The following is a 27,288-nucleotide window of genomic DNA, read 5'->3' as shown; positions in this document are numbered from 1 at the left end:
GTCATGTCAACCTGTTGTGTAGGCTAAGTAGCTATGATGCCATTGAAGTTGCATGGTTCTTGTTTTCTTCTGTAGGAGACATCTTGGTTGTAGAAAGTAAGCACAGAAACTCACATAGATTGTTGTGCTCTGACTGATGCTTCAGTTTCTTTTAGAGAGGCTGAAGATTTTGCATTTCCCTTTCTGGGACTGTGCTTTGAAATCCTCAAAAGAAAAAGCTTCTATTACTGCATCTGAGTTTGAAGATGCTGTTACATAAACTCACAGCTTTCCCCTCTAAGGATACAACTGTGGCAGCCCCCTTTAATTCTAATCTATGCTGTATTTGTGTGAGCCATTCTCTGAAGCAGCAATGAGGGGTGTGCTCCAATCTCAGCGAGCAGAACTTGCTCTGAATGCTTCAAGACGGACAGCATCAGTCAAAACAAGTATTTAAACAAGTAATTACATTATTTGTCAAATAAGTAGTATGGGAGGGAGGCAAGAAAAAAGCATGGGGTTTGTTCTGGGTAACTTCAACAATTTGAAATGCTTCACCAAGACCACTCCAGCTGCCTGAGGAACAGGTTACTCACACCTGGATTAGACAGTGGAAGGTGCTCGTGCAGACAACTGCCACTGCTGCTCATCAGTGGAGGAGAAGAAGGGGGATAATCAGGGACTGGTAAGAGGCCTAAATAGTTACTGGTGCTGGAAAATCACCACTGCTTGTGAGAATTGTCTAAAGCTGCTCCAGCCCTGTCATTCATGAACACACCTGCAGGGAAGGGGGTGCTCCATAAAGGACAAGGCCTGGGTACTGGGGGGAGCAGGTCCTGCTGCAGGTAAAACACTCCACAACTACTTCCTCAGCCTTCTGTATAAACAGGTACCATTTCTGATTTTATTTCATCATAACATACAGGTAATGCTCATGACACACCAAGATGAGAAACTCACATCTCTCTGAACCATTTCACCAGCTTGCCATACACCAAACATGCCAAGTATGCCACACACCAAATACCATACATTATATTCATATTGAACATGTACACATTTTTCCCTCTCACATCCTCCACTTTGCTTTCCAGACTTCTGCAAACCATTTCCAGTATTGCTCAGGGACAGAACTCTAGTTCAGGTGTGAGCAAGGACAGCACCCTGTGCAGGACATGGGGTTAAGGCTTCCTTCTGTGGGAACCTGCCCCCTGTAAGTACTGAGCCTACACCTTGGATTCATCCAGAACACACTGGGAATCACGAGGAGCCACAAGACCAGATTTCAGTTCTCAGAAGGCGATCAACCAAACCAACCCCAAACATACAAAGAAGGGGAGAACACACATGTCTCAAGGAGCACAAAAGAGGAAGAATCTGTGTTTGCCTCAAGGGACTGATATGTGTTAACTCCCATGAACTGGTTTAAATCAAAGCCACGGGCTTTTCCTGAAATGTGGCAGAGAGGAGCCCTGTTCAACTGTTTACACAGGCAAATACACACACAGCTGAAAATAGCTGTGATGTAATCACTTCCACTGGAGATGTAAACAGAGACAAGTGGCAGCACGTTCAATGAACAGCCAGCACCTGACACAGTGTCCAGGGTGATGTCAGCCTCTCCCTTGCCCAGGCCCTTTGTCCAGCCTCTTGCACATGCAGCACAAAGAGCCTCTGGGCTCAGTGACTCCTGGTGCCTCCTCTCTCTGTGCCTTTTGCACTTTTTAGGATCAAGTTAATCAATGCTGTAGCTTTCAGTGCTATTTTCAACGGTCCATTGTAGGAAATTAGTCACATCCTAGCCACAAAACAAAACAATGACAAAAATCTTCTGCACTTTTCAATATAGTAAAACCTGAGATTTGAGTCACAAACTAGCTAAACTTACAGTAAAAAAACCCCAAACATAACCCAAGCTGCTGATTTGAATTAGGGCTTCAGTTTGCTGCTGACAAATTTTTTTTTTAAAGCTGTTGGCCAGGGTTAATTATTTGTTACTACAATTTTCAGCTGCCTGCACTGAAATGGGACAAAACAATATAGTTTCCCCTCAACACACGTGCTCTGGGGGGTGCTGGGGAAGGCCCTGGGGGCAGGAAGGATGCAGCTTTACACAGTGGTTCTGGTACCACCCCTTGCTGACCATAAACCTCTCATGGCAACGTGCACACACAGCTCAAGGTGAGCAGCAGCCAAGGTGGGAGGGGAAGCAGCTGGGTCGCTGTTAAAAACAGAAAGGCTGTGCCTCATAACTCGTGAAACCAGGGCTGTGACACCTCGAGCTGGAGGTGTCAACCCTGGGGTGCTGAGGGTGAGGACATGGTACAGCCTTGAGCATCTGCAGTTCCGCCCTGGATCTGCTCAGTTAAGGACAAAAGCCCACCCCAGCTCATTTTTACCTTAAAGAAACTCCAAACATTTGAACTGTTTTTCAGCAATTGAATTGTTAATGGGCAAAAAAAGTTTTGTGACCGCTTGTCACTTCCCTTGCATGTAACTGTACCTATCAACCACTCTTCATAGCTTAGAAACCAAAGCAACTATCCCTCTCCCAGAAGTCAGCTTAATATCAAAAATACAAATACTGTATCAAAAAACTAGGGGAAACAGTCCTAAGTATGGTTCATTCATCTTCTTTTAAGAATTGCTGCTGAGCCAACTGAAACACTTGTGCGTAGACAGCTTTAAAAAAAAAAACAACCAAACATGGCCAGTCATTACTTGTTCACATTGCTTATGAACTGACTACCAGCATGTGGCAGCCATAAAGCCCTAGTTTATTTTGTGTATTTTTGAGGTACTGGTTTTTTATTTTTTTTTTTTTTCTCTGAAGCAGCTCTCTAGCGAATCACCTAAAGCCTATCCATTAGAACAATAGTTACACCAGTATTTACATTTGTCTGAACAGAGTGTTCAGACCAGCCTTGCTGTAACCGGTCCCTATGGCCTTTGGAATCGCTCCCAGTCTCCCTTTCATACAGGAAAAAGGTCTCCCTCCAGAGGTTGGCTCAGTGTCAGGGCTAAGGTGCACTGGTGAAGACGTGGGGTGTGGGGAGGGGAGAACAAAACCAGTTCTGACAGGCAGGAGTGTGGTTCAGCGGAACCACAGTAAGGGTTTGACACCGAGAGAGCTTCCTTCTTAAAAGCCACCGAAAGGATGTGCAATCCATTGCATGGAATTGCTTCTCTGACAGGGAAAGGTCTGTGAAATGTTCTGCCCTTCTCCCGGGGAGGGGAGGAGGAAAGCCCAGCAGCACACCTGGTCTCCTCGGGCAGAGGCCATGGTCACTTCCCTGCAGTACCAACCTTTCCCTGGCTCACAGCAAAGCCTCCGTTCCTTCCCTCCCCCCACCTTTTTACCCAAAGTTTCAGATTTACGGGGACCTCTCACACGCTGGGGGAGCGGCCTGGAAGGGAAAGCAGCTCTGCCACAGTCACACGAGCCTCCTCCGCCCCTCAGGACACTTCAATGATTTCCATGCTGCCTGAAAAACTCGACTGACTGCCTACTTTGCCCAGTTCCTCTCTGGATCTGTTGTCCGCCAGGATGCTGTCCCCGAACTCCATCTGGCAGCTCCTGCGCTTGAACTGCTTCTCGAAGGAGCTCTCCTCGTGCCAGCTGCGCCGCGAGTCGCCGCGGTCGGGCTGGCGCGGCCGGCGGCGCACGGCGCTGGGCTGCTCGCCGCCCGACGGCAGCTGGCTGCAGCTGTAGGCGGGGAACGCCGCGCCGCCCCCGAACACCGCCGAGGCCGAGTAGAAATGCGAGGACTCGGCGGCGAAATACCAGCTGTTGGCGAGGGACGAGGGCTGCGGGGCCAGGATGTCCGAGTGCCAGCCCTTGAGGCCCAGCCCCGCGGCGGACTTGGCCAGGTGCTGCTGGCTGCTGGAGAGCCCGAAGACGAAGCCCGTTCTGCAGGTGTCCTCCACGCTGCCGCTGCGGTGCAGCGGGTACAGCAGCGGCCGAGGCGCGGCCGCGCTGCCGCCGGCCCGGCCCGCGTGTGGCCGTGAGGCCGCGCTGTCCGGCGGCCGCGGGCCCGGCGCCTCCTGCGGCCGCGCCGCCTCCTCCTTGTCGGGGCTGCTCTCGGGGCTCTGCTCCGACACCTCCTGCACGGGCGAGAACTGGCACAGCTTGCTGCTGCTCTCCAGCCCGGCCGCGTGCTTGTAGTACTCCAGCGTGTCCTCGGAGGAGGCGAAGCCCTGCACCGAGGCGCTCACGCAGCTGCTGCTCGCCGAGTAGGACACGGATTTGATATCCAAGGAAAAGGAGCTCTTCAGGCGCTTGCTGTCTTCCACCTTGTCCTGCAGGGAGACGTGCAGCCCGTTGATGCCCTGCAGCAGCGGGCCGTCCTCCGGCGGGGCCGGGTGCCCGTCGGCGGCCCCGGGCTCCCGCAGCTCTCCTTGGGCGCAGGGGCAGAGCTGGCTGCCGGACAGGCCGCCCGGGCCCCCCTCCAGCGCCGGCCCCTGCTCGCTGCCCTTCTCCAGGTGCAGCAGCTTCAGCTTGCTGATGTGGCCCGGCTGAGCGCTCTGGGTCTTGATCTTCTTCTCGAAGTCCAAAAGCTGGCCCAGGAAGTTGAAGTTGGGAGAAATGGTTGGTCGCTTTTCTTTCACAAATCTGGTAAGAGGGATAAACAAACCAAGAATTATTTCAAGAGCCTGCTGCTCAGGGGTGAGATAACCCTGAAGTGAGTGTTGCGAATGTCTACGGCCTATTCTTAACTTGGACTAGGGTTCAATCAAGCATAAGTAGCTTGAGGATGGAGTTAAAAAAAGCAGTTTAAAGCAAAATAATGCTTGCTGCATGCTCTCAATTGTCTCTATAGTTTCAAGGTGGCTAAGAAGTGTGGGGGGAAGGAAACATTTTAACACTTCATGATGTCCACAAGTGAGTCAAGTGAGTAATTTTCCTTATTTACTTCATCACTGGGATCTTTGCTACCTTGGTTTCTGACCAGAGTAAAGAACTGGAGTTTTGCATGAACAGCACTTGAGCTTTAGCCAAGAGACCACTTCCCATGTGCTACAGAGAGCAGACACCTTCCCCAATGACACCATTCCAGTGACATCGCATCTTCCTGTCACCTCTCTCATGTCACTGCTGCACTGCCTACCCTGTTTGTCACTGTCAGGCAAGACAGAGCCCCTGTACATTCTGACCTTGTCCAGCTAGTGCCAGCAATTTCTACCCCATGCTGTTATTGCCCACTGATGGGATGGCCAAAACTAGAAAGGTGCAAATGCAGCATCAAACAAAAACCCTCACTGAAAGCCCGGCAGGTGTTCAGTAGTACAGGGAAACAAGATTGGTGAGCTCCTCCAGAGATTTGGCAATGTCAGGGTGCTGGAGGAAGCAGCCTGGCTAACACATGTGTGCCAATCCACTCAATTGGAATGGTAGTTTTGCTGAACCAGGATGCACAAAAGACTTGTATCACATGTATCACATTATTTATTTCCAAGGTAAATATAAATACATATTTCCTACCTTTCTGATTTGCAATACAGATAAATAAGTACTTTGCTTTTAACAGGCTGCAAAACAGAGTTGTCCAAATCCCTCCTCCTCCAGTTTTGGTTTTTCTTTTTTTTTTTTTAAGAAACCTTCTTGGAACTATGATTAACCAGGTGACAAGAGAATTAACAAGGGAAGAAACCTTGAGGAGCTAAATCTAGTACAAACACACATATAATGTGTCACCAGGAAAATTAAATACTATTACAATAAAACCTGTCTGGGGAAGTGTACAGAAGATGAGTGTGCAGTCATTAAAAGCACTGTGAGAAAAATGGAAAGGTGTACTTGTGTATGTGTGTACATGCTAGCACATGAAAACCATCAAAACTTGCATTTTTTATTACTATTTTTTTTTATTTGCCAGAGAACAAACAACACTAGGAGTAGTCAAGCTGACACTATGACCTGGAATATCAGATTGCACAGGTTGATAGTGGAAACTTCCACCAGGAAGTGTAACACTGGCAAATTGAGAAATCTAGTGAGTTTTCTCTGGAGAAATTCTGTAGTTTGTGCTCTTAGCACTTGATGTGAAGGTTTTTAGAATTTGCTCCCAGGAATTCATAGTCTTTGTTTCTTTTTTCCAGTCAAAGTTAGTTGTACTTGGGTTAGTTACTTAAAGCAAGGTCCTTTTTGCCTGTGTTCTGGTAGCCTCTCCAACACTCTGTTCTTTCCACTTTTTCCTCATCTCCACTTTCTCCTCTCTCTCTCCAAAATACTGGGCAGTCTCAAATTTAAAACTAGAATTTTTAAAAATGAAAAGAGTAGGAAGTTTTAAACCTTTGCAAGCTTTTTCATCTCAAAATACACACTATTTTTTCCAATTGGAAAACATATATAATGTTTAATTATTTCTGTTAAGTAGTCCATTATACAAAATATATTAAAACTTAATTTTTTCAAATTTGACCTCAAGTAATAGTATCACCTTTTTATTTTTTATTAGTCTCAGACAAATATTTTATCTAATGACTTCCACTAATTCAAAGAAAAGTATTTTTCCTTTAAGCTTGACCAACAAGAGATCCCAAACCAAGGAGTGAAATGTTCTGCAGATGATTCTCCCTGAGCCATATCAAAGAAAATATGACAAAATATAATCTAAATTTCACAGCAGTTGGTCACTGCTAAGAGAAAAGAATTAGTGAGATTAATCCTTCACACTCTGTTCATGCTTTTGCTTAAGACACAAACTAGAATTTAATGCAGAGATTTCATGGACAAATTTAGAAGCTCCCTGGAAGTGTATGCATTTTAGAAGTGTTTAATTCCCTACAGCTCTGCCCTCAGCCTCTATAGTCTGAGACAAGGCAGGTTTTCTCACTGAGATCACACCTTGCACAGTATCTATCCACATCCACTATAATTCATGCCTGTTAGCTGTGCCTGAAAAACTGAGCTTTTAGCTTCTTAACCAAACCTGTTCCATGTGGAAATTCCTGCACAACACCAAGCTACCAGCAGGCTCTAGTAAGGAAATGTGGGAAGGGTCCAAACACAGCAGGAGAAAGCTATAGCTCAGGCACCTTTTACATGCAGTTTTTTCACTGCATAACAACAGCTTAGAAGAAAAGTTTCTGTGGAAATCATGCTCCACATGGCAATATCCAGTGTTCATCTCTCTGTCCTCATCCCTGTTTTTTAGGGATGGTGGTAACAAACACACAGGTCATTCCAAAGGGGCTCCTCCCCCCCTGCTCTAGAGCAATTACTCAAATTGATTCTGCACAACTTACAGTGATGCACCAGCTGTGCCAGGGAGCCCATCAAAAATAAAACCATCATTTTCTGTACAACACAACAAAGCAGTTGGTTAAATTAAATACAGAAGTCATGGTGAATGGCAATCAAGACACCTAGCAGGTAGGAAAGTGTTCACAATCCAAGAAAAGAAAAAATGGGATCTGTAAAGAAGGAAAGGGAAGGGGTCTCCACAAATATTACCAAATGCCAAATGAAGTGACACTTCAAAATACTTTCTCCCACAGTTTTTGGTTGACTTCAAGAGCAACAAAGAAGTTTTCTCCATTCCTGGGCATTTCACTTGCAGTTCGCTTTCACAGGCAGTTCTTTGTGAGCACTACCAGACACCAAACTGCAGGAGACAGATCCAGCCCAGCATTTGTCCTAAGTGTGGCTCTAAAGACCCTCAGTTCTCTCTTCAGCCCTGACCATTCTGCTGTCCCTGTGGCTCACAAGATGCTGCTACATGTGTGCTGTAGCTCTGTGTGTTTGTACATGCAGCTGTGGCTCAGGAATGGTGCTCCCACCAAAACACTCCCAAACCATGCACTGCTCCTCTGCAGCAGGATGGAGAGGAGAAGTGGAGGCACAAAAGGCAAAGATCATGGGTTGAGATAAGAACAATTCACTGGAAACAGCGATGAGATAAGAAAATGAACAGTAACAGCACCATAGTAATGACAGACGGTATGAGACTCTGCCCCAGAAGGGACCCTTCCCCTGCTCCCAGGGGTGACTGGAGGTGGCACAGAGTAACCTCCATGTCCTGGCCATGCCTCTCCTGGCTACTGCAAAAATTAACCCTGTCCTGGCCAGAAGCAAGACAAGACACATATACTGAATAGGCAGTTTACATTCCATGTATTTACCTGCTTGGATCAAAGACCATTCTGCAGTGGGCAATTCATATTAGCTGTGCTATATCTATTCAGTACCATTAATTTGTTTCTGGAGGAAACCTATGCTTAAACCCAATGCCAGTGAAAATGTCTGCTTCTGCCCTTGGTCATAGAACCTTTTATCATCCAACCTAAAAACAGGGCAACAGGCACAAGAGTTAGTAGGAAGGGAAGATTTGTTCCTACCTGTAAGCTTCATCCAAGGACATATCCATTCTTTTCATGATGTATGCAATGGCAATTGTGGCAGAGCGAGATATCCCAGCTAAACAGTGCACCAACACATGGCCATTGGATGCTTTTGCTTTTTCTACATGGCAAAAGAAATTGGCAACTGTAAAACTCAGCAGCATCATACCAGGATGAAAAGTTTGCAAAGAAAGCAGTGTTACTGAAAATTATTCAAAGCTTCCAAGTGAACTGCTAATGGCAAATCTCAAGGAAGCTTGAAACAAAACTCACGTATTTTCCCCAGCACTGTGTAATAGCATTGAGTATAGAAAAAGTATGACGACACACAGGAAACACCCTGCAGTCACAGCATAGCTCATTTTAATGTACACATAAACAGCCCTATTTGGCTGTCTGGGAAAGGTGATTCTCATTCTATATACAAGCAAAAAGCAAGTATTCACAATGGAACAATTTGGCCAGTTAAAATCTGGCTAGTTCACTTCTCAAAGGTAAAGACAGAAGGTGTATTTCTAATTTCTGATTAATTTCTAATCTGTTCTCTGCAGACATACATCAGGCATCTACCAGGCTGCCTGAAAGCAGCTCTGAAGTGTCTTTATTCTGTAATGCTGGAACATGCAGTGGCAGAATCTCCCCACTTTTTGCTCCTGTGCTTATGAAGTGATGCTGATCATGTCCATAGATCCTGAGGGTATTTTCACACTACCCAGAAAGCACTCAGGGCTTCTCTAGCCAAAACAGCACACAGAGCAACCAAACACTGTTTGAGAGAGAGAATTTTCTACTCACCTATAAAATCAACTGATTTATCCAACCAAGGCAAAATTTTCTCACAAAAGCTGTCATTCACAGGAACTCTAAGAAAATGGGATTCTGGAATAAAATCAGGCTTTGGACAAGTATTGCTGGCATTCAGGACGTAGCCAATGTCGTTCTGCTGCATCAGCTCCTAGGAAAGAGAGGAAGATTAAGCCTAGAGTAGTCAAATGGTACCTTTGGCACATTACAAAGGCAAAGACCAAACTGAAATTTGTGTTGGAATTGCTCTGGCTGTGTAAGGGACAGTCTTCTAGGAAAAAGACAACTCCTCAGCTTTGAATTATTTTAACAACTTCTAATGAGACATCCAGTGCGTCCAAGTAACATATGGACTGCAAATCCCATAATAACAAAGTTAACAAAGAACAGAAGTAATGGTAGAATACCTTCTGCTACTCTGAAGTATCTCTTCCAAGAGAATGAACTTTTTGCTACTTTGGTTTAAATTCTCAGCACGCAAGCTGACAACAAACACTTCCCACATGCAGTTTGCTGACCTGAATATGTGTTTTCCAGATCACATATCTAGGACTGAAATTGCCCCATCACAGATATTGGTGGGAAATAGGAAATGAAATGGATGCCTCCTGCAGTCACCTCCCAAGTCCAAGAGTTTCTTGTTTCTAAGGGAATGTGCAAAACTTTCTCAAAGCCTCAAGGAAAGAGATGAAGATCTTGGATTAAACCATTTCCACACAGCACTGAGTGGCATTTTACAGAAGTCTTGCTCTGTGATGTACAATTTCAGTTTTCAGTCTCTAGGCCTCTTACCTCTCAGAGAAATGTCACAGGAACAAGCAAAGACACTCAGTGTACATTTAAGAGTCAACTGGGCTTTTAAATAAATCAGTTTTTCATGACTGAAATAAAAGAGAGGCACATGTTTTCTGCATATCGCCGTATGCATGGTATTTAGAGTTGTACAAAGTAGTTTGTGATGCAGTGGGCACCTTAGTGCAAAAACATGGGGAAGAAGTACTGGAAAAGTAGAGTGGCTCCACCACAAACCATCCAGTCCCCTCCAAGGAAGCATATTGACACAGAAAAGCAATTTAGCATGTTAGAGTAATGCTTATCAAACTGCCATGGTTCAGAGAGGATCTGGCAATAAGTGACATGGAATACTAGGCTTGGACACTACTTCCACTGAACATAAATACTGGGAAGCTTTTGGCTAGATTTCTATGGAAACTCTTATCTCAAAATAAACATTTTAAAAAATTCTGGTTTTAATCCTTTTGCTTTCATAGCAGATATATAATAAAGTTTGTCAATCTATAGGAGCAGCAGCATGAAGAAATTCTTACACTGCTGATTTCAACTGCAGGCCTACCAGTATTAAAATAGTCACTAAGTCAAATGGTTGATTCTTCCCCAAATTCTTTCTGCAAGCATAGAGATCTTTTAGTGAGGAAAACAGGGATATGCTTATTTAGCAGAAGAGCCAGAAGTCTATCTTGTTCAGACAGAGCAGTGTAACTAACATGTGATGGTGAGCACAGGTACCCCACAGGCATGGCATGGCATGAACACACACACAGGGGTATCCAAGTATAAATTAAATGCTGAGTGAGAACCAAGAGCTACAGGGGAGAAGGGAATCTACATCAGTCACTTTCAGAGGGAAGTGCACATAGTCGAGCCAATAGTGGTTGAGAACAGGGAATTTACGTGGATTTCTGCTAGGGAGCTGATTTTTGTTGCCTGGAGCAAAATGAGCTGCTCCTCCAACCTCTCATCCAAAGTCCCTCACATCAGCACATTCAGAGGCTGGAGGTGTGGGCACATTAAACCAATGGACATGCATTATGTCATGAACACACCCATCCAAGAGGAAAAGGAGATAGATAATTCCTTGCAAGGCAAATCATCAGAAATATTATTTGCAGCAATGGTCAAAATAAAAACAAAGAAGAAAGGAAAAGGGCTGTATGTGTCAAGGTAAGTTCTCAGCCTTAGTGTTTCTTGCCTTTCTAATTTCCTGGGTCACACTCCCAGTATAGCTCAGCTTCTCATCAGCAAATGGGCTGCACAGTCCAGCCATCACTGCACAGTTATGCCAGGTTTTTTATGTGAGATTGATTATCCAAATGGAACAAGAAGGCTGCAGACGCCAAGTCCGAAATCTACAAGCCAAGAAAACCACCCCAAAATATTAGTGCTTGTCTTTCAGACTGAGGCTAAAGAAAGAAGTTATGCTTCCTTCTGTTCTGAAGAATCAATCATTCCCACAGTGACATGCTCCAGTGTAATAACCATAACAGTGCCTTCATTGTGAGGCACCCAAGAGGAAAAAGTGAATTACGATGGGAGGAAGATCCAGAAATCCTAATACTAACAACTCTGTGAAAAGAAGGTAAATGCTCTTTTGTTAGCTTATTTACATTTTATGACTTGTTTAATCTGAAAATTAATAGCACCTTAAAATGTTATTTTGTTCCAGGAAATAAAATCCAGGTCTAGAAGAAAAGAATAGTTATGCAAGTGGGAAGGGAGAAAGTTTTACATTTTAAATGTTGGTACAAGCCATGAGGTGCAAGTAGGAAGCTCCTTCAGGCCCATAACCACACTACAGATTGCTTTCTGTCACACTGACTTTCAGAAAGAACACTGTCACTTCTATGTAGGTTAAAATGCAATTTTCCTGTCTTTCACAAAGAGCAAGGAAGACCTTCTGTAAAAGTAAATACTGTCTTGCAATGCCACCAATCTATCACAGGAAAACAACCACGATGTAGCACACTGAGACCCAAAACAAGCAAACTTTTCTCTTAGAATTCTTAGGGGGTTTGTAGCATTTCAACACTGCAAAAAATATGAATGTTTTCAGAATTAAGCATTTAGAAAGAAATCTGCAAAAAGTATTAAAATTCTCCTAAGACTTTCCTGAATTAATCATTAGTTTTGCTGAAGGACAGAAACCAAGCATTTGTGGCTGTGTATCTTTTCTAAATAAAGCATTTAAGCAGAGGTATTAATGGTAAATAGCATTAGTATTCTGAAAAGGTCATGAATACAGATTGTTCTGCAAAAACAGAAGCATTTCACTACTCAGGCACTCAGAGATAAGCTTATAAAGATTCTGAAAATCTTGATGAACACGATGACAACTCACATCTTTGATGCATCAGATTGAACAGTAATGCTGATTAGGAGTTTCTTGCAGATATTTTTGAGATGATTTAATTTCAGAGAACTTGGTATGTCTAGTGAATGGAAGGAATCATGAGAACTTGCAGCACTTGAAGGCAAAAATAAGGTCAGTATACAACTACATCTTAAATTTGTGGAATCTTATTAGAATTTTCCAGCATTTTTTTTTTTTTAAATCTGGATTTTAATAGGAAAGAGCTATTTTAATCTTAGCAGAAAGTTGACTTTCTGTCCCAAGTAGCCCCAGCAAGGCCATTAAACCAGAGCATGCAAATGTAGCCACTTACCAGCTCCTGGACTGTCCTAACAGAGACAGAACTTTGCTACTTGTCCCTGCTATTTTTTTTGTTTCTGGCCCTCTGCTTTCCAATGTTCTTTACTTCCCAGATTTCTTGCCATGTGTTTCTGAGCAATGAGTGTAGTCAGCCATCCTCCCTGCTCTCCCCAGTGCCCCTGTGCAGGATCTAGGCTTCCCAGAAGCCAGGCATGTTGCAGGAGGAGCAGCAGAGATCCATTATTTGTGTTTCTAATGTGCCAGTGTGTGGCTACCACTAACTTTTAGTTAAATCCAGAAACTGATTAAACCCAAGAAACTGGGAGTTTCTGGTATTGGGGAAAACATCAAGTGCCTTCTAAGAGGTAGAAAGTCTAATTTGTTCCCTCAGCTTCTTAGTATTTTCTGGTATTAAAGATGGAAGCCATTTTGCATTTTTCAGAGGCAAACATGGAATCTGAAGATGTAGGTAAGAGGTAAGTAAGCCACTGGCACTCAGGTCTAGTTTAGTGCAGCTACTCAGGAAAAGCTACAAAAAATTAATAGATCTGAAATCAAAAGATTTGTATTTGTCTTCTAAAAATGGGTAAGAAATCTAAAAGCTCACCAATGGAATAACTTCCAAAACATTGACTGTCAGGGATCACACCAGGTGGTAAGAACTTCCTGAGCACCTGAATAGGTGGCCTGCTATCATTTATGTGCTTCTCCATACAGCATGGGAACACAGTAATCCTTGATTTTCAGTCCCAAGAATATGTGAACAAGTACAAATCTGAGCAGCTCCTGGGGCTCTTGCACTAATTCCAAAGTATCTGTGGCTGCAGGGTTTCCTTTGACACACACTGAAGCGACCCCAAGACTGCAGACACTCTGACACAAACAGCATAAAAACATCTAATACTTTATCAGCTGAGGGTTTTTTTTAATTACTTAGTTCCTGCTGTCCTTTGTCTGGGGACTATAAATTACTTTTGTGGTAGGAATAGTAATAAGCTGCTTTGACATCCATCATAAGTGAATCACTGGATTGAATGCCTGACTTGCTACCTGGCAGTAAAGACAAGGAAGATTTTAAAGTACAAAGTAGATGCAATGACTGCTGACTATCCTCCATTTCTGTGCTTTCTGCTAAAGCACAATTACCTTCTACATGATTGCTTGTGTGTCAAAAATCCTCTTTAAATGATTGTGAAAAATCAAAAAATAGTCTATTAACGGCCAGACTGCGATGGAGCAAAAGTAGAAGAAACCAGTGAAAATTAAAATGGTCAAAGTACATAAATTTTATCCAGTTACAGGACTACTTATGATAGCTCCTAGCTTAAGGTTTGTACATGGATAAAAAATCTATACATATAAGCCTCACACATAATTAGGGCAATATTCTAGGGTGAAGCACTCCCTCCCTCTCCCCCATCTATGTATTTAATGGCAACTTATGAAGACTGTTGGGAATTCAACTAATGAATAGGACTGTCAGAGAGCATGGGAGGCAAGAGGGCACATGCAGCACAAGGAATAAAAATTCCCTTTGAAGGTTGGAAGCAGGGTGACCTGGTTCCTCATGGAAGCAAACATCTGTGGATATACACAGGAATAGAGACCCATTGGAATTTGAGACAAGCTGTCTTAGACATCTGATAAGTCCAGCATCCCACAAGTGCTATATTTGATAACTTTGATGACTATTTTAAGTATATAATTTTTTTTTTTTTTTGTATTCCTTACGAGCAGAAATTACTAATTTTTAGTAATTTAAATTACTAAAAGTTTCTTAAAGCAATGCCACCATAAAAGCTCATTTTAAACAATCCCACTGATTTCAGTAGGTGCACAGAGATTTGTTTGCAGTAATCCCTTATTATACAATTCATGGTGTTTAAATACTATTTTTTCCTAGCACTTGAAGGAAATACCAAAACCAGACAATCTTCCTTTGTCCTGCTGTAACCATGAATATAATTGTGTCAGCCTCCAAGACCTGCCAAAACAAGCTGGCCAGAGCTGTGACAGGAATGCACTAGACCTGTTGTCATGGCAGATGTGGTAGTTTGCTGTTGGTCAATAAGCTCCTAAAGAATTTAACATTTCACCTGCCCCAGGACGAAGGAGAAAGACACCCAAGTTTCATATTACGTGACCCATACATTCATTAGGTGGTGTGTGGATCTCTGCTTGTCCCACAGCTTTCCATGGCTTGTGCATTACCTGCATCCACCTGTGCCGTTTCAGAGCTGCAGGGATGCACTGTGATGGAAGATCCCTGGAGATCAGACACTCATTCCAGTGACCCACATGGCACCCACAGTGCTTACCTTGTTGAGGACGTCTCGCTGACACCCAAGGTAGAGATGAGGCAGGATTCTAGTTGGGCCAGTGTTGGAAACAGGGAGGCAGGGTTGAGAAATGCAAGTAGGGATGAGTGTGGATTTTCCTTCACAGAGACCAGGGAAAGAGCTGGAGAACTCAGCAAATCCACCTATGAGAGGAAGAGCAGGTATTTAATCTACAAATGCGGTGATGCCTCTGCCAGTTCTGGGAGAGCAGCATTTAGCATGGGAGATGGGGAAGCACAGAGAGGCAGCAGGAAAACCTTGGCAGAGAAGCAGTACACATGCCTTTTCCTTAGGTCAGCTTTGTGGTTCTCCAGACAAAATGGGAAACACAGTGATCCTTGATTTTTTGCTCCCTCGAATATGAGAAGAAATACAAATCTTTCTGTGGAGCCCATACATCAGCAGCCAAGGCCTGGCTATGTATTCCCACTCTGCCTGGTACATTTATTTTCTCTCCCTCCACTTTTCAGAAGTTTTTGATGCTTCTTCCCACTCTTCCAGAAAAACAGGGACAGCACCCGCCACCCCATGAGCAGGCACACTTTTTAGTCTCCACCCCTGCAAGATGCTTTCTAGACACTTCCTTCTCTCATATCAGGTTTATACTGAGAGCTCATTAATAAAAAGTCACATTTACTCCATTTGGTAAAAGCATTAATATGCACTCAGTAATTCTTACTTTTAAAATCCTATATTACTAATTGAAATTCTACAGTACTAATTAAAAACCTGCAGTACTATTTTGTGTGCTGCTCCACAATTAATGTATTTCATTCAGGACACTGGAAGAAGTTTCATTTTTCAAAACTACACCAAGCCAAGGCTTCTCCATGTTGAGTGGGGGAGGTGAAGCAGAGGGAAAACTTGCAAAGCACAGTGAAAATCCCCAGCTCTTTCCTCCCAGATGAGCACAGTTTTAACTGAGGGGAGAGTAATTATAACCTGTTCAGAATGGAGCACCTTTTTATCACCAAGGAATTGAAGCACTGATGTGCTGAATCTGCCAAATGCTATGTTCACTATGATTACAGTTTGAAGATGTGAATTAAAATTACTCAGGAATAAGCTAATGTAGTGTTTTGCCAGGGCTTGCATTACCATTGCCTGAATTATGCCTATTCTTTTGATTTTAAAATCTGTGTCATTAGTGAATGTAGAAACACTGAGAAAATAGTGTGCAATAACCCACTTTACCTAATAAAAAAAGCCAGCAAGCAGATTCTAGAGCAAACATTTTATAAGCAATTCCTGCTCAGTCTCCTGAATAAATAAATAAACAAACAAATAAAATAAATAATTTTACTATTTTGTTAGACAAACTAAGGCATTGCCCATGAGGAGCACAGATTCTGCTTGTTCCATTGAATGAGAGGAAGAGTTTGCAAAACAATTCTCTCACATACCACATACTTGATAAATTTTCTTCTGTATAGCCTAATGTTTTCCTTTCTGTTACAGGAATCATTCCTTGAATTTATAGGCAGTATATACCTCTGAGATTTAATTTAAGCAGTTATTTGAAAGGGTGGTGAAGAAGAGGAAATCAAATATTTGCCTTGGTTTCATTTGCTTATCCTTTATTTGCTGGGAGCATTGTTGGCTGCTTTGTGGATCCTCTCACTGACATGGCTGGAAATAGAGAAGTCCTTACAAAGAAGCTGCACAAGCAAGGATTTTACATATGTGCTATCTGTGCAAAAGACTGCATGGGAAAAGTTCAGCAAAAAAGGTTCTTCCCAACTACCTAGGGATTAGTCCCATTTCTGTGTGAAACCTGTGACAAAAAATTAAGCAGGAAGGTAATGTGCAAAACACCTTAGATTTTGGGGAGATGGAGCCCATGCTCTGTCATCATAAGGAGCACTCTTTTACTTTATTTTTATTCCAGGACTCCATAAAGGCTGAAATGATTCAAGATTAGATGCTTCAATGCTTCCTCTAAGGCATTCATCCTTGCAAAGTCATGTTTCTTCCTTTCTTCACAGGCTTTCCTAGTAACATGTTGCTTCAGTACCTTTACTACATTAATTACATGCACAAAACTCTCAAATCACTGAAGTCTGACATTATACTACCTGCACCAAGTGAGCACTCCTTTCCTCTGAGTATATTTTAACCTGGTGTTAGTATCTATACTGAACTGACTTGAGAAAGCACAAAACCAGTGATTTGTTTCAAATATTAAGCTGTCATCCCTGCCATCCTCTATGACCAGGTTTTCAAAAGGTTAGTAGCTTTTCAATAAATCTGGCTTTGATTTATGGCACTTCCCAATATGAAAAACCTTTCTAGGTCAGTGCATGTGGAAAAATTGCTTTAAAAGCCCACAAGCAAGCAAATCCCAAACCAAGAAAACATACTCAGATATGCATCCTGCTTAAGTACCAATTTCTTCAAGTGCCACAAACTATCAGGGGTCTGGAACAACAGCACATGTATGATCACTGAGCTGTCATGGCACTGAGACTTATTTCTGTTCAAAAGAACTGTACTCATCACTATTTGCTTGCACTAACTTAAAAATATGTATATTTTTAAAATGGACAGGGAAATGTATTTTTAAAAAAAACCCTCAGCACCTAAAGATGTATCGAGAAAAGGGATTTATTTCAAATGTCTCCATTTTCTAACACAGATGGTGTCTCCTCAGAGACCCCAAAGCTGAACTCTGTGACCAGTCTACATGAGGAGCCTCTTATAAGGAAAGTGTTTTAAGCACTCAGACTGCCTGCACTCTTCTGTTGTAAATGAAGCAGTTTTCAAAAAATAAATCTTAAACATTTGGAAAATTAATTTAGTCTCCAGGTAGGAATGCAGAACAGAAAATTGAGCCCTAAAAGAAAAATGGGACAGGATTTGTTTCAAATTCCATAATTTGGGTATGACCTTTGCAAGAAGGCAATTTTTTTTTCTTTAAATCTCATTACCTACCTCAGTTGGAACAGGGCCATTGGCAGCACTGTGCAGTTTGTTTTAATTAGAGAAAATATACTTTTCTTCTGGAACTAGTTTCTAAATAACACCCTTTCTCCTACCACTGCTCCAGCCTCATGTGAATCATAAATCAATTGCAAGAGCATGTTGAAACTATGGGGGGAAGGAAAGCAAAAATCCACAGATCATTAACAGAGCTACTGGGTTAATAGAGTTTTACTGAATTCTTTGATAAATGTCACCAGGCCTTGGAAATAGATGACTGACAAATAACTCCAAAACATTCTCTCCTCAATAGCTCTGAACCACACAGGTTTTCTGTATTCCTAGTGGTAAGCTGAGATGAAACAGCTCTCTTGACATTCAACAGGATGTCTCTACAAAACCATGTCAAGGTGCCAAAAGCTCTCTGGTTTTGCAGCCCTTGTGTGTGGCAGACAACCCAACACCTCCCAGTCCTTACAGCAAATTGTTTCTTGCTTACAAGCCTCCACATCCATTAGCAGAAATCTGGCAAGATCCAGTAAACTGCTTGATTGCCCTGTTGCTATGGTTCTGCAAAGTGGTGACTACAGACTTCCCTTTGATCAAGGCTTCCCTAACTACAGCTGGGATCATAAAGGTATGATCTCTAAGGGAAGCTTAGTAGCAGAAGTATCAGCTCCCTTCTCAGCCAACAGGAAGCAGAACAGGGCCAAACCCAGAAAATGGGATGAAAAAAAATTCAGCAAAATTCTGTGGTAAAGTTTATTCTTCCTTATGGATTCACTGCATAAGTCCTTATGTAAACAGAAGCCCCAATTAACTTTGCTAGAAACAGGAAGAAGCAGGGAAAGAATATGGGATCAGGAGGCAACAAATGATAGAGAAATATTGTTGATTTGGGAAGAACTTCCTTTCACTGAGGGAATGGAATCCATCCAGATCCTTATGCTTACTTAGTTTCACTACCACTAAAACAAATAATAAATTAATTGGGAAGAATGACTCCTGAGGAGCACAAGCAGTTGTAACTGTAGCTCATTTCTCAGTGTTCTGTGGAAACAGAGCAGGAGCATTCCAGTGCTGCCAGCTGCCCTGCTGCAGAGACTGAGCTCTGCAAACCACTCTGCAGGGTTGCAAATGAAAGATCAGCTAAACCCAAAGGTCTTGATTTAAACACTTAGTACAAAGTTGGGAAGTGCAGATCATATTTCATTGTTTTTGTCCAATATTTAGTAAAACCTTTCCAGTTAAATTACACTGTAACAGGTGTAACAGGTTCTTATGTTCATTCCATGTTACACTGGTTTCTCTTCTTCCTCCTGGTCTTTGTATTTCCTTCAATGGGATGTCAAACCATTCAGAGATGTGACCATAATTAGACAAGGCAAATTCACAGGGAACATACTAATTACTGATTTGGCCCAGGGAAGAGCAAAAAGGTTAAATAGAAGCATCAGTTATTAAAATGTCATTTTCAAAATGCAAGCATCGTTCTTCATTCACATCACAGATCACAGATGCTCCCTCATACATCCATCCTATCTCTCAACTTACACATATTTTTAACATATAGGAAAAAAAAATTCAATCAAGAGGCAATCCTAGTATCTCTTTATAGTTGGTCATAACATTACTGTTGAAATAGCCAATTCTGTAGCTCCTTTACATCCTCAAGTGTCTGCAGAAATGTGCACCAGAATTTTTATCCTTAATCATCTAGAGAGAGCTGCTCTTGCTAATGGGGAATGTGCACACTGACAAAGCACATACAGCAGCAGAGATCTGACTGCTTCAGAAATAAGGTAGGTTAAATTTGGGTGTGAAACTGAAGAGCAACAGCTGAGGTGCAACTCTGAGTTTCTTCACAGCTCTTCAAGGAAAGAGAAAGATGAAGAGAGGGGACCTTACCATTAGGTGTGACTTGTTTTTTCTGTGTAACTGAAAGCATGGAGAAAACTACAAAGGTGAGAGCTCCATGCATACACAAACCCTAAGTTACAAATGGAGAAACAAGTTGACAGTGCATTGTGCCATGAGGATTTTGTACTATTTCTTTGTCAATACAGCCATGAAACCTAACTTGGAATGAAAGAAAGGTGAGAAAACAGGTGTTCACATCACTTCACATGTTTGCAGTGAGCTTGGCCAGCTACAGCGCGATGGAGAACCCTGGCAATTGATTCTGAGCCCCAGAGCTGGGCAGTGTGGCCAAGGCAGAGGGGACAGGAGATTCAGCTGGACAAGAGATGGTAACCAGGATGAAATTCTAAAGGAGACCAACTCCAAAGACCAAAGGAGCAGCTTTCCACTTTCAGACTACATAAACATGTTTTTCATCTAAGTAACTGAGGGGTTGCAGAACCAAGGAATCCCACCTGCCACCTGTGCCCATCTCACAGGACATCCTTGTGGACATCCAGTCTGAACTCCCTGAGCTACTTGGTCACACCAGCAAATCCACTCCCAGCTCAACTTTTCAGGGAGAAACACTAATTTGAGACTCTACACTGTACCAGTGCTCATTTCATACAGCTCAAAAGAACTTCCATTATTTTTTTCATTGAATTACTGAAGCTGACCAATTTTTGAGCTTTTGAAACATTTTTGTGGGTGACACAGGCAACATGGCAACTCCTAAGAGCTGGCTTCCCTAAAACTCCAGGCTAAGAAAAGCCTAAGAAGTGTTTAATACAATATCCCTGCAGCTCTAGCTGGCCCTGCAGCTCACCCAGGAGGCACATGAGGATCCCTCCTGATGGAGATGTAAGACAGTGGATGCCCTTTTTTCACATGGAGTCTGCTGGAAAAGACCACAGACAAGGCACACTGGTAAAAGAGCAAACTTTGGCATTTTTCTGAAGTGCCATTCTAATCAGATACTGCTCCTTTTCCCCCTGCTTTGGATTCTGACTGTTCTGAAAAAGCCAAAGGGAGAAATTGGTTTTCTTCAATGAATTTTTGAAAACAGACTAGAAGCTACTTCCTTCCTTTTCCCACAAGACCTAATTGTCTGTCAGTACATCAGTGTTAATTCAGCATCAAAAGCCATTATTTTAAAGCAGGGAGTGGAAGAGGTCTGAGACCCAAGTGATGAGTCAGAAAACCAAAGACTACATGCATGTACTAGGACAGCATTGCAAAAAAGAGACTTTGAAGCTTATGGATTTAACAGACAATTCCACCTTTACTAAATGAAGAATTTGCTTCTTCATTAAGGGCACTAATTATTAATAATTTTATATAGCCATATACTAATAAATATTATATTGCTATCCTTTCCCCCCATCCTTTCTTAATTTAATTTTCCCTTTTAAAGGAAATATAGAATAAAAAAAGCAGGACAATTTGCAACTACCTCTGAAACATAATATTTAGGCCCTATGATTCTAAGCCTCACCAAATGCCTGTATTCACCAAAGGTATGCAGTGGAGTAACTCATATTTAGCTTTTGTGCCTTTTTTTTCCTCTTCTAAACAGCAGTTTAGAATTTATTACTGTAAATACTGATTAGTGCCAGGCCAGTAACATAACGTTACTGAAAACTAGGCTAAAAAAAATAAATCAAAGAGCACTATAGCAAAGACAAAATATACAAACCCTGAAGTTTTAGGTTTGCTTTGCCTCAGAGGCTCTTCGTGCTCTTTCCCAGTCACATCCCTGTTGAACATTAATGTGTTTATCTAAAAGCTGCAGTATAGATTTTTTCCCTTGCCATAAGGAAGGAAAGCTGTAAACTTTCTGACTCACAAGTTTTATGAATCTGCAGTGTTTCCACTCTGTTTAAACGAGCCGCAGAGCTCCCCAGGCCGTTCCAACTCCCGCATTCCAGCTCCGCTCCGCAGGGACCCGTGCCATTTTCCATTACATAAGCTCGGGCTGGACAGCCTCCTCAGGAGGGCTCCCATCCCATTCCTGTCCCCCCTCCTCAGCCTCGGGGAGTCCTTCCACAGGATCCAAGGTTTCACAGTTTGGGAAAGCCAGGGGTGTTTTTATCCTGGTGGCGTTCGGAAAGCGGCCCCGTTATTCCAGGTGTTTTACAAGCACAGTAGCAAGGGAAGTTCTTTGCCCTGGAGGGTTTCTGCCTTTGGTAAGACAAGGTTAATAGGCAGGTTAAGCAAACAAGGAAGGGGAGATGTGTGAGAGTGGGGTCAAGCTTCCCATCCCACCCAAGTGCCATATTCCAAGTGGCACAGCAAGTACAAAGAGCAAAGTGGACACCCACACTGCCCTTTCTGCCTTTAAGGGGAAAAAAAACCAAAAAATCTGCACCATAATTTCAGTCAATTAAATTTCACAAGCATCCAGAGGTATCCAAAACAAAAGCAAACTTAACAAGTTATTCTTGGGTTTGAGAAATGTTATGTGAGCTCTACTCTAGTCAAACCTTGCTCTCTCTCAAAAGACTGCAAGTGGATACACATATGAAAGTAATAAACCCTACTCCCATTCTTCAAGTGCTTAAAACAATTATGGCACTAAATGAACATTGCAAATTGCATTTTAAGTAGAGAGGGTGGGAGGATATTCACAGAGGCCTGGCTGTAGCCAAGGGTACTAGCTTTTCTAAGCTCTCTTAAAAATTGATGGAGAGGGAGACTTTTCAAGGGAGTTATTCAGAGCTAAGCTCCTCTCTCACTCTCCTCTCCTCCCCACCAACACTGGCTGTACTCCATGGGTTATGGGACCACTTGGGGAATACTGCATTCCCTCAGCAAGATTTTTACCTCTCTCAGTAGAGGCTTCCTTCTAATGGAATCAACCATTAGAATGGGTGGCAATATCAGGAAATCTGGTATCATTGTGCAACAATCTCTCCTCCTCCAAACACTGGCAGGATATTTAACAGCTCATTCTCACTATACTTATTTCAAATCGCAGATAACCTGATTATATTAATTGATGACACCACCATTTTAAGGTGTGCTGGGGTACTGTGCAAAGACTTACATGTAGGAAACACTCAGAACATCAATAAGCCACAACTGGAAGTTATAAAGTTCCAAATCCAAATCCCTGACTCACAGCTCTGGTCCCTTCAGTACATGGAAATTACCAGACCTCTACCTACAAAAGAATATTCTTCAGATTTCCTGCTCCCCTGCCACAAGGAATGCTTCTGGAGATAAAGCAGAGAGAAAGCACTGGGCTTTTCTTATCTAGCTTTTCCTTAGGCAAGTAAGACAACACACTGGTGAATGTACCCTAGAGATATTTCACTATTTTTATACTAAAGATTTCTTTAAATGGGCTTCCAATTTCAAATATTTCTAAAACAAATCGCAGGATAAAGAAAACTGAAGAAGAGTTCCAGATTTGCTTCCTTCTCCTTGGATCCTCCATGCAAGTCTTCCATTTGGTACACACACCTTGTCAGGTGAGGGAGAGGTCAGGGGGAAACAAGGAATTGGGAAGTTTCAGCTAAAACATACCTTTTGCCACACTCCCTGGGTAATCACTCCCTGCTTTGTTTCCATGACCTTCTTCCAATCCCACTTAACTCATTCTTCCTAGGATACCCTTCACTGTCCACTGCATACGATTCCAACATTTGTCACTGAATAAAAACCCAAAAACTTATTTATTTCTCCTTATTACTCCTTTGTGCTCTGCAGGAGTTTGTCAGAGAGCTCTAGTGAAAGGAGAATCCACTACATCACATTACTACTGGTATTTTTCATAGGCAGAAGGGTAGCAAGAGATTAGAAGGCAATTCCCTACCAACCATTGTTTTTGAGAGGGAGGCATACAGTGTTTCAGTGTTAGGCTATCACAATTTTTAATGACAGTTTGTATATACAGAAAGGTTTTGGTTTGGTTGTTTTTCTGTTTTTCAGAAAGCCTTCTGTTTAGATAGTGTTCTGAACAAAAAAAAGTTTAAAAAAAAAAATCAACATAAAATAAAAAGCTGTGCTGCACCTTCTTCACAGGAAACATCTGAAAGGTAACTTTCATGAAGACATCTGTGCTTGCAATGAGCAGAGCTAAACCAGATTAAAAGCAGGGGAGAACAAATTTTTAAGGAAAGTAGAATATGAATGCTTCCACTCACATAGTGGAATAGAATTTAATCACGACTCATGATGTTTACTGCCTTAGTAATGATCATTCAAGCAAAAATCACTAGTCTCTCCTGTTTTTGCAGAGTAAGCAGGAAAATAATAACACTATTAACTAAGGAAAGGACTCCACTGCAAGTAAATCCAATTGCCAACATATGAGAAGGAATCAAGTGACATCCCTGTGTTTAAATCTTACTTAACTCAGAGGAGTAGATGCCATGATGGGAATAGAATTAAGCCCTTGGTGTCCACATTTCACTATTTTGTGCACTGTTACAAATTAAGAACCAAATGGAGTATTTAATTCCTGAAAATACCAGATTATAAATATTTTTATGAGGCTATATCAAGATCTTAAACTAATTGGTGAGGGTTCCTTTGATGTATTTACAATAGTTACTTTAATGAAAAACAACCTCCAGGGCAGAGTGCACCTTTATGCACAACCTAAATAAAAAACCAGCTCACTGAGTGCTCAGCAATGGGGGGTTTCAACAAGAACAGAGGCAGGAATTTCAGATATTCATTAATTGCTCCTTATTCTATCCCAACAAAAAATATTTTCCTGCCCCAAAATGTTTATTTAAGGTCACTATTTTAAATAAACCAGATTTAGTGGCATAGGGAAAACTCAAGTCCAAAGGTTTTGCTTTTTACACAGTACACTGACCCCTGCCCTCATTATGGGCCATAAACATTTATGAGAGTTCGTCATCAGCTTGCTGAGACAACATATTTTATCTAGTTTGCTACAGCCACATATCAATAAACTCCAAGGAGCTTTCTGTAAGACTGAATCTACCCAATTCTCCTTCACCCCACACCCTAAAAGGTTTCTTCTGTGTGCATTGAATAGCTAGATTTTTAAAATGAGATGTAAAAAATAAGCACAAGAAATAAGCACTTAACTGTAATAGATCAGTAGTAAATAATTTCCTTATATTTCCCTTTTTTCTTATCCTCCTCCTCCACTGTTTTTAAAACCATTAGTTGTTTCTGCATCCATAAATATCCCCATCCTAGCTATGTAAACAAATACAAGAGGAAATTCTCAAACCTGATCTTTGCCATTTGACATGCTAAAATAAATGTCCTGCTTTTTATAAGGAGGATTTTGACACATTAGATTCCCAAACTAACCCTTACCAGCTGTATCTGGCTAAGTTCACCTCAGCTCATGTGCACTGCCACCTTGCTTGTGGTTTAGGTAACATTTTCACCTTGAACAGACAACAACCACATGCTGGAAATGAAAAGAAAACAAAACCATTTCTCCCAGTATCACTATGATACATGCAACTGGTGACTGCCCAAATGATGCACTGGGGAGCTGGGAACACTCCCTTCCTGGTCCTGGCCATTCCTATGAGAGCCACAAGCAAGTCTGAGAGTGGAGACACTAAACTTCTTTCAGAGGGTCCAGCAGATGTGACTGAAGATCAAAGCCATGTCTCACACAAGTGAGGAACAGTGTGAGGAATGGAAGTTCATGATACTTTCCTGTGCCACCCCAACACCTCCCTGCCATGAGAACTAATTCTCAGTTGTAAGAGAGCTGTTTCTACCATGGAAATTAATTTGAGGATAGTCAGATTCCTGCCTGGAGCTGTAATCTGCTTCAGGTTATTAAAAAAACCTTCAGGACAGCTGAGCAGAGTTGGGAATTCGAACAATAAAAGAATTTCTGAGGAGATACAAACAGTTTCTAGACTGGCTTATTTTTCAAATAATAATTTTCAGTTCAAGAGAGTATTAACCAGTTACTTCAGCTCTTTTGCATTAAGCATTTATTGTGCCTACACAACACACAATTCTTGGTGACTCATATGTAAGAAGAGTTACTTAATCTAATACTGTAGTCCACCACCCACAGGTGTAATTCTTACCTAGACAGCAAAGAAAACAAAATCATCAACCCTAGCCAAAGCAAAATCCACTTGGTTTAACTGTAAGTAAAGCTCACATGAGCACCAAACTCATGTCCCAGTGCAGAAATTACTGTTTCACTGTAATCACTTTCAAAACAAGTTGAGAAAAACTCTCTCAGTACCACAACCTCACGCTGTCATCTGAATTCACTACAAACTGGAGGAAGCATCTCTCTGGAGTTGCTTCCTTTCTCTCACCATTATTCAGTCTCTGTGTTTCAGCATTTCTCAGACACTAGGTGTATGATTCATTAGATCACTGATCTAGTCACTGCAATGGATTTCCTATTTAAATTCATCATTCCCTCTTCTTTCAGCCTTGGATCTACTTCATGTCCCTCCTTGTGAACACTGTCTACTGTTCCACAACAGAAATAATGACACAAGCACACGGTGAGACCAGCAAATACTATATTATAAGGAAGTGAATTTCTATAGGTGCTCTGACCTGGGATTTAAAATTAAAAACAAAAAGAAACAAACAAAAAAGGTTGAAGGAAAATACCTAAATAAAGTGCTACCACTTAAGGAGCTGAAGTTTAAAATGTCACACAAACTAATCTCCGTAACTCTGGGAGATCATTTCCTTTGTTCTTATTTTACCAATTCAGTAAGGAAGACATTTTTTTCCTACCATGTACAATACTTAAAAAACCAGAGAATTCCATTTCTGTTACTATTTTTTAACCCTAAAGAAGACATGCATCTAAAGACCTCTGCATTGCTCCATTTCCATTTACACAGAGTAATGGTGTAATGCATTCCCTGCAAGATCCAATTTCTAAGAACTGCATGTATTATGAGTGTCACTATATGCAAAAAGAACTGCAGAAATGTCTCTGCTGTAACTGAAGCATATACCAGCACTTGCAAAACTGTACAGGTCTGCTATACCAACAGCATTTTCTTTCTGCTCTTTATTCAAGTGTTTTGAAGGTTTCTTTGGGTACATGTCACCTGAAAGGGGTTTCTTTTGTTACATCTTACCTGAAAGGAGATACACAGAGCTGAAATTCTTCTCCAGTTTGCCCAGGAGCACAGTAAGAAAGCAGTCAGATGAGAGAGAGGTCACATCTTTAGAGCTTTGGTCATACACCACCACTTCCTGCTTGCAATCAATTTCAATCTGAAACACAAGGAACTCTGAGTAAAACAGGAAGGAGGAAGATGATTAAAAGCACCACATTATCACCTCCATCAGGTTCCCATATACTTGCTATAACAGCAGTTCAGATATATAGATTTCTTATGCACCTGTTCACTTCATACTCCTCTCAGATTTAATTCTCTGGAGAGTTTGTAAATTGATTATTTACTGCAAGGTGAAGCCCACTCCACAAATTTCTATCATTTGGTAATTTCATGTCACTTGTGAATTGCTCTACCTACAGTTAGGCTGGTGGATTTGTTTAAAAGCTGAGCTCTTCAGAAGATGGCCCTGCCTCACTTTCTGCTTCTGAGGGTTTTG

At 41.9% G+C, this 27,288-nt stretch overlaps 1 protein-coding gene across 9 annotated transcripts in view; it reads right to left on the bottom strand.

Annotated features, from left to right (window-relative positions):
* Positions 1-854: 854 nt before the first annotated feature.
* DUSP16 (dual specificity phosphatase 16) overlaps positions 855-27,288 on the bottom strand; it is a 61,956-nt gene continuing 35,522 nt past the window's right edge. For 8 of the 9 annotated variants that reach the window (XM_056481924.1, XM_056481929.1, XM_056481923.1 and 5 more), the window contains 5 exons: positions 26,808-26,946; positions 14,893-15,056; positions 9,118-9,277; positions 8,320-8,443; positions 855-4,591 (listed from right to left, as the gene is read on the bottom strand). In XM_056481924.1, coding sequence (XP_056337899.1) covers positions 3,436-4,591; positions 8,320-8,443; positions 9,118-9,277; positions 14,893-15,056; positions 26,808-26,946 — 1,743 coding nt within the window. In that variant the 3' untranslated portion in view covers positions 855-3,435. Of the gene's footprint in view, positions 4,592-8,319; positions 8,444-9,117; positions 9,278-14,892; positions 15,057-21,580; positions 21,892-26,807; positions 26,947-27,288 lie in introns of those variants that run through there. The other variant, XM_056481930.1, reaches the window with a different exon arrangement.

Source organism: Oenanthe melanoleuca, chromosome 1A, assembly GCF_029582105.1.
Source record: "Oenanthe melanoleuca isolate GR-GAL-2019-014 chromosome 1A, OMel1.0, whole genome shotgun sequence".
In the NCBI taxonomy this organism is placed as follows: Eukaryota; Metazoa; Chordata; class Aves; order Passeriformes; family Muscicapidae; genus Oenanthe; species Oenanthe melanoleuca.
The sequence above is the reverse complement of the archived record's forward strand: the minus strand, read 5'-3'. Positions and strand labels throughout refer to the sequence as shown.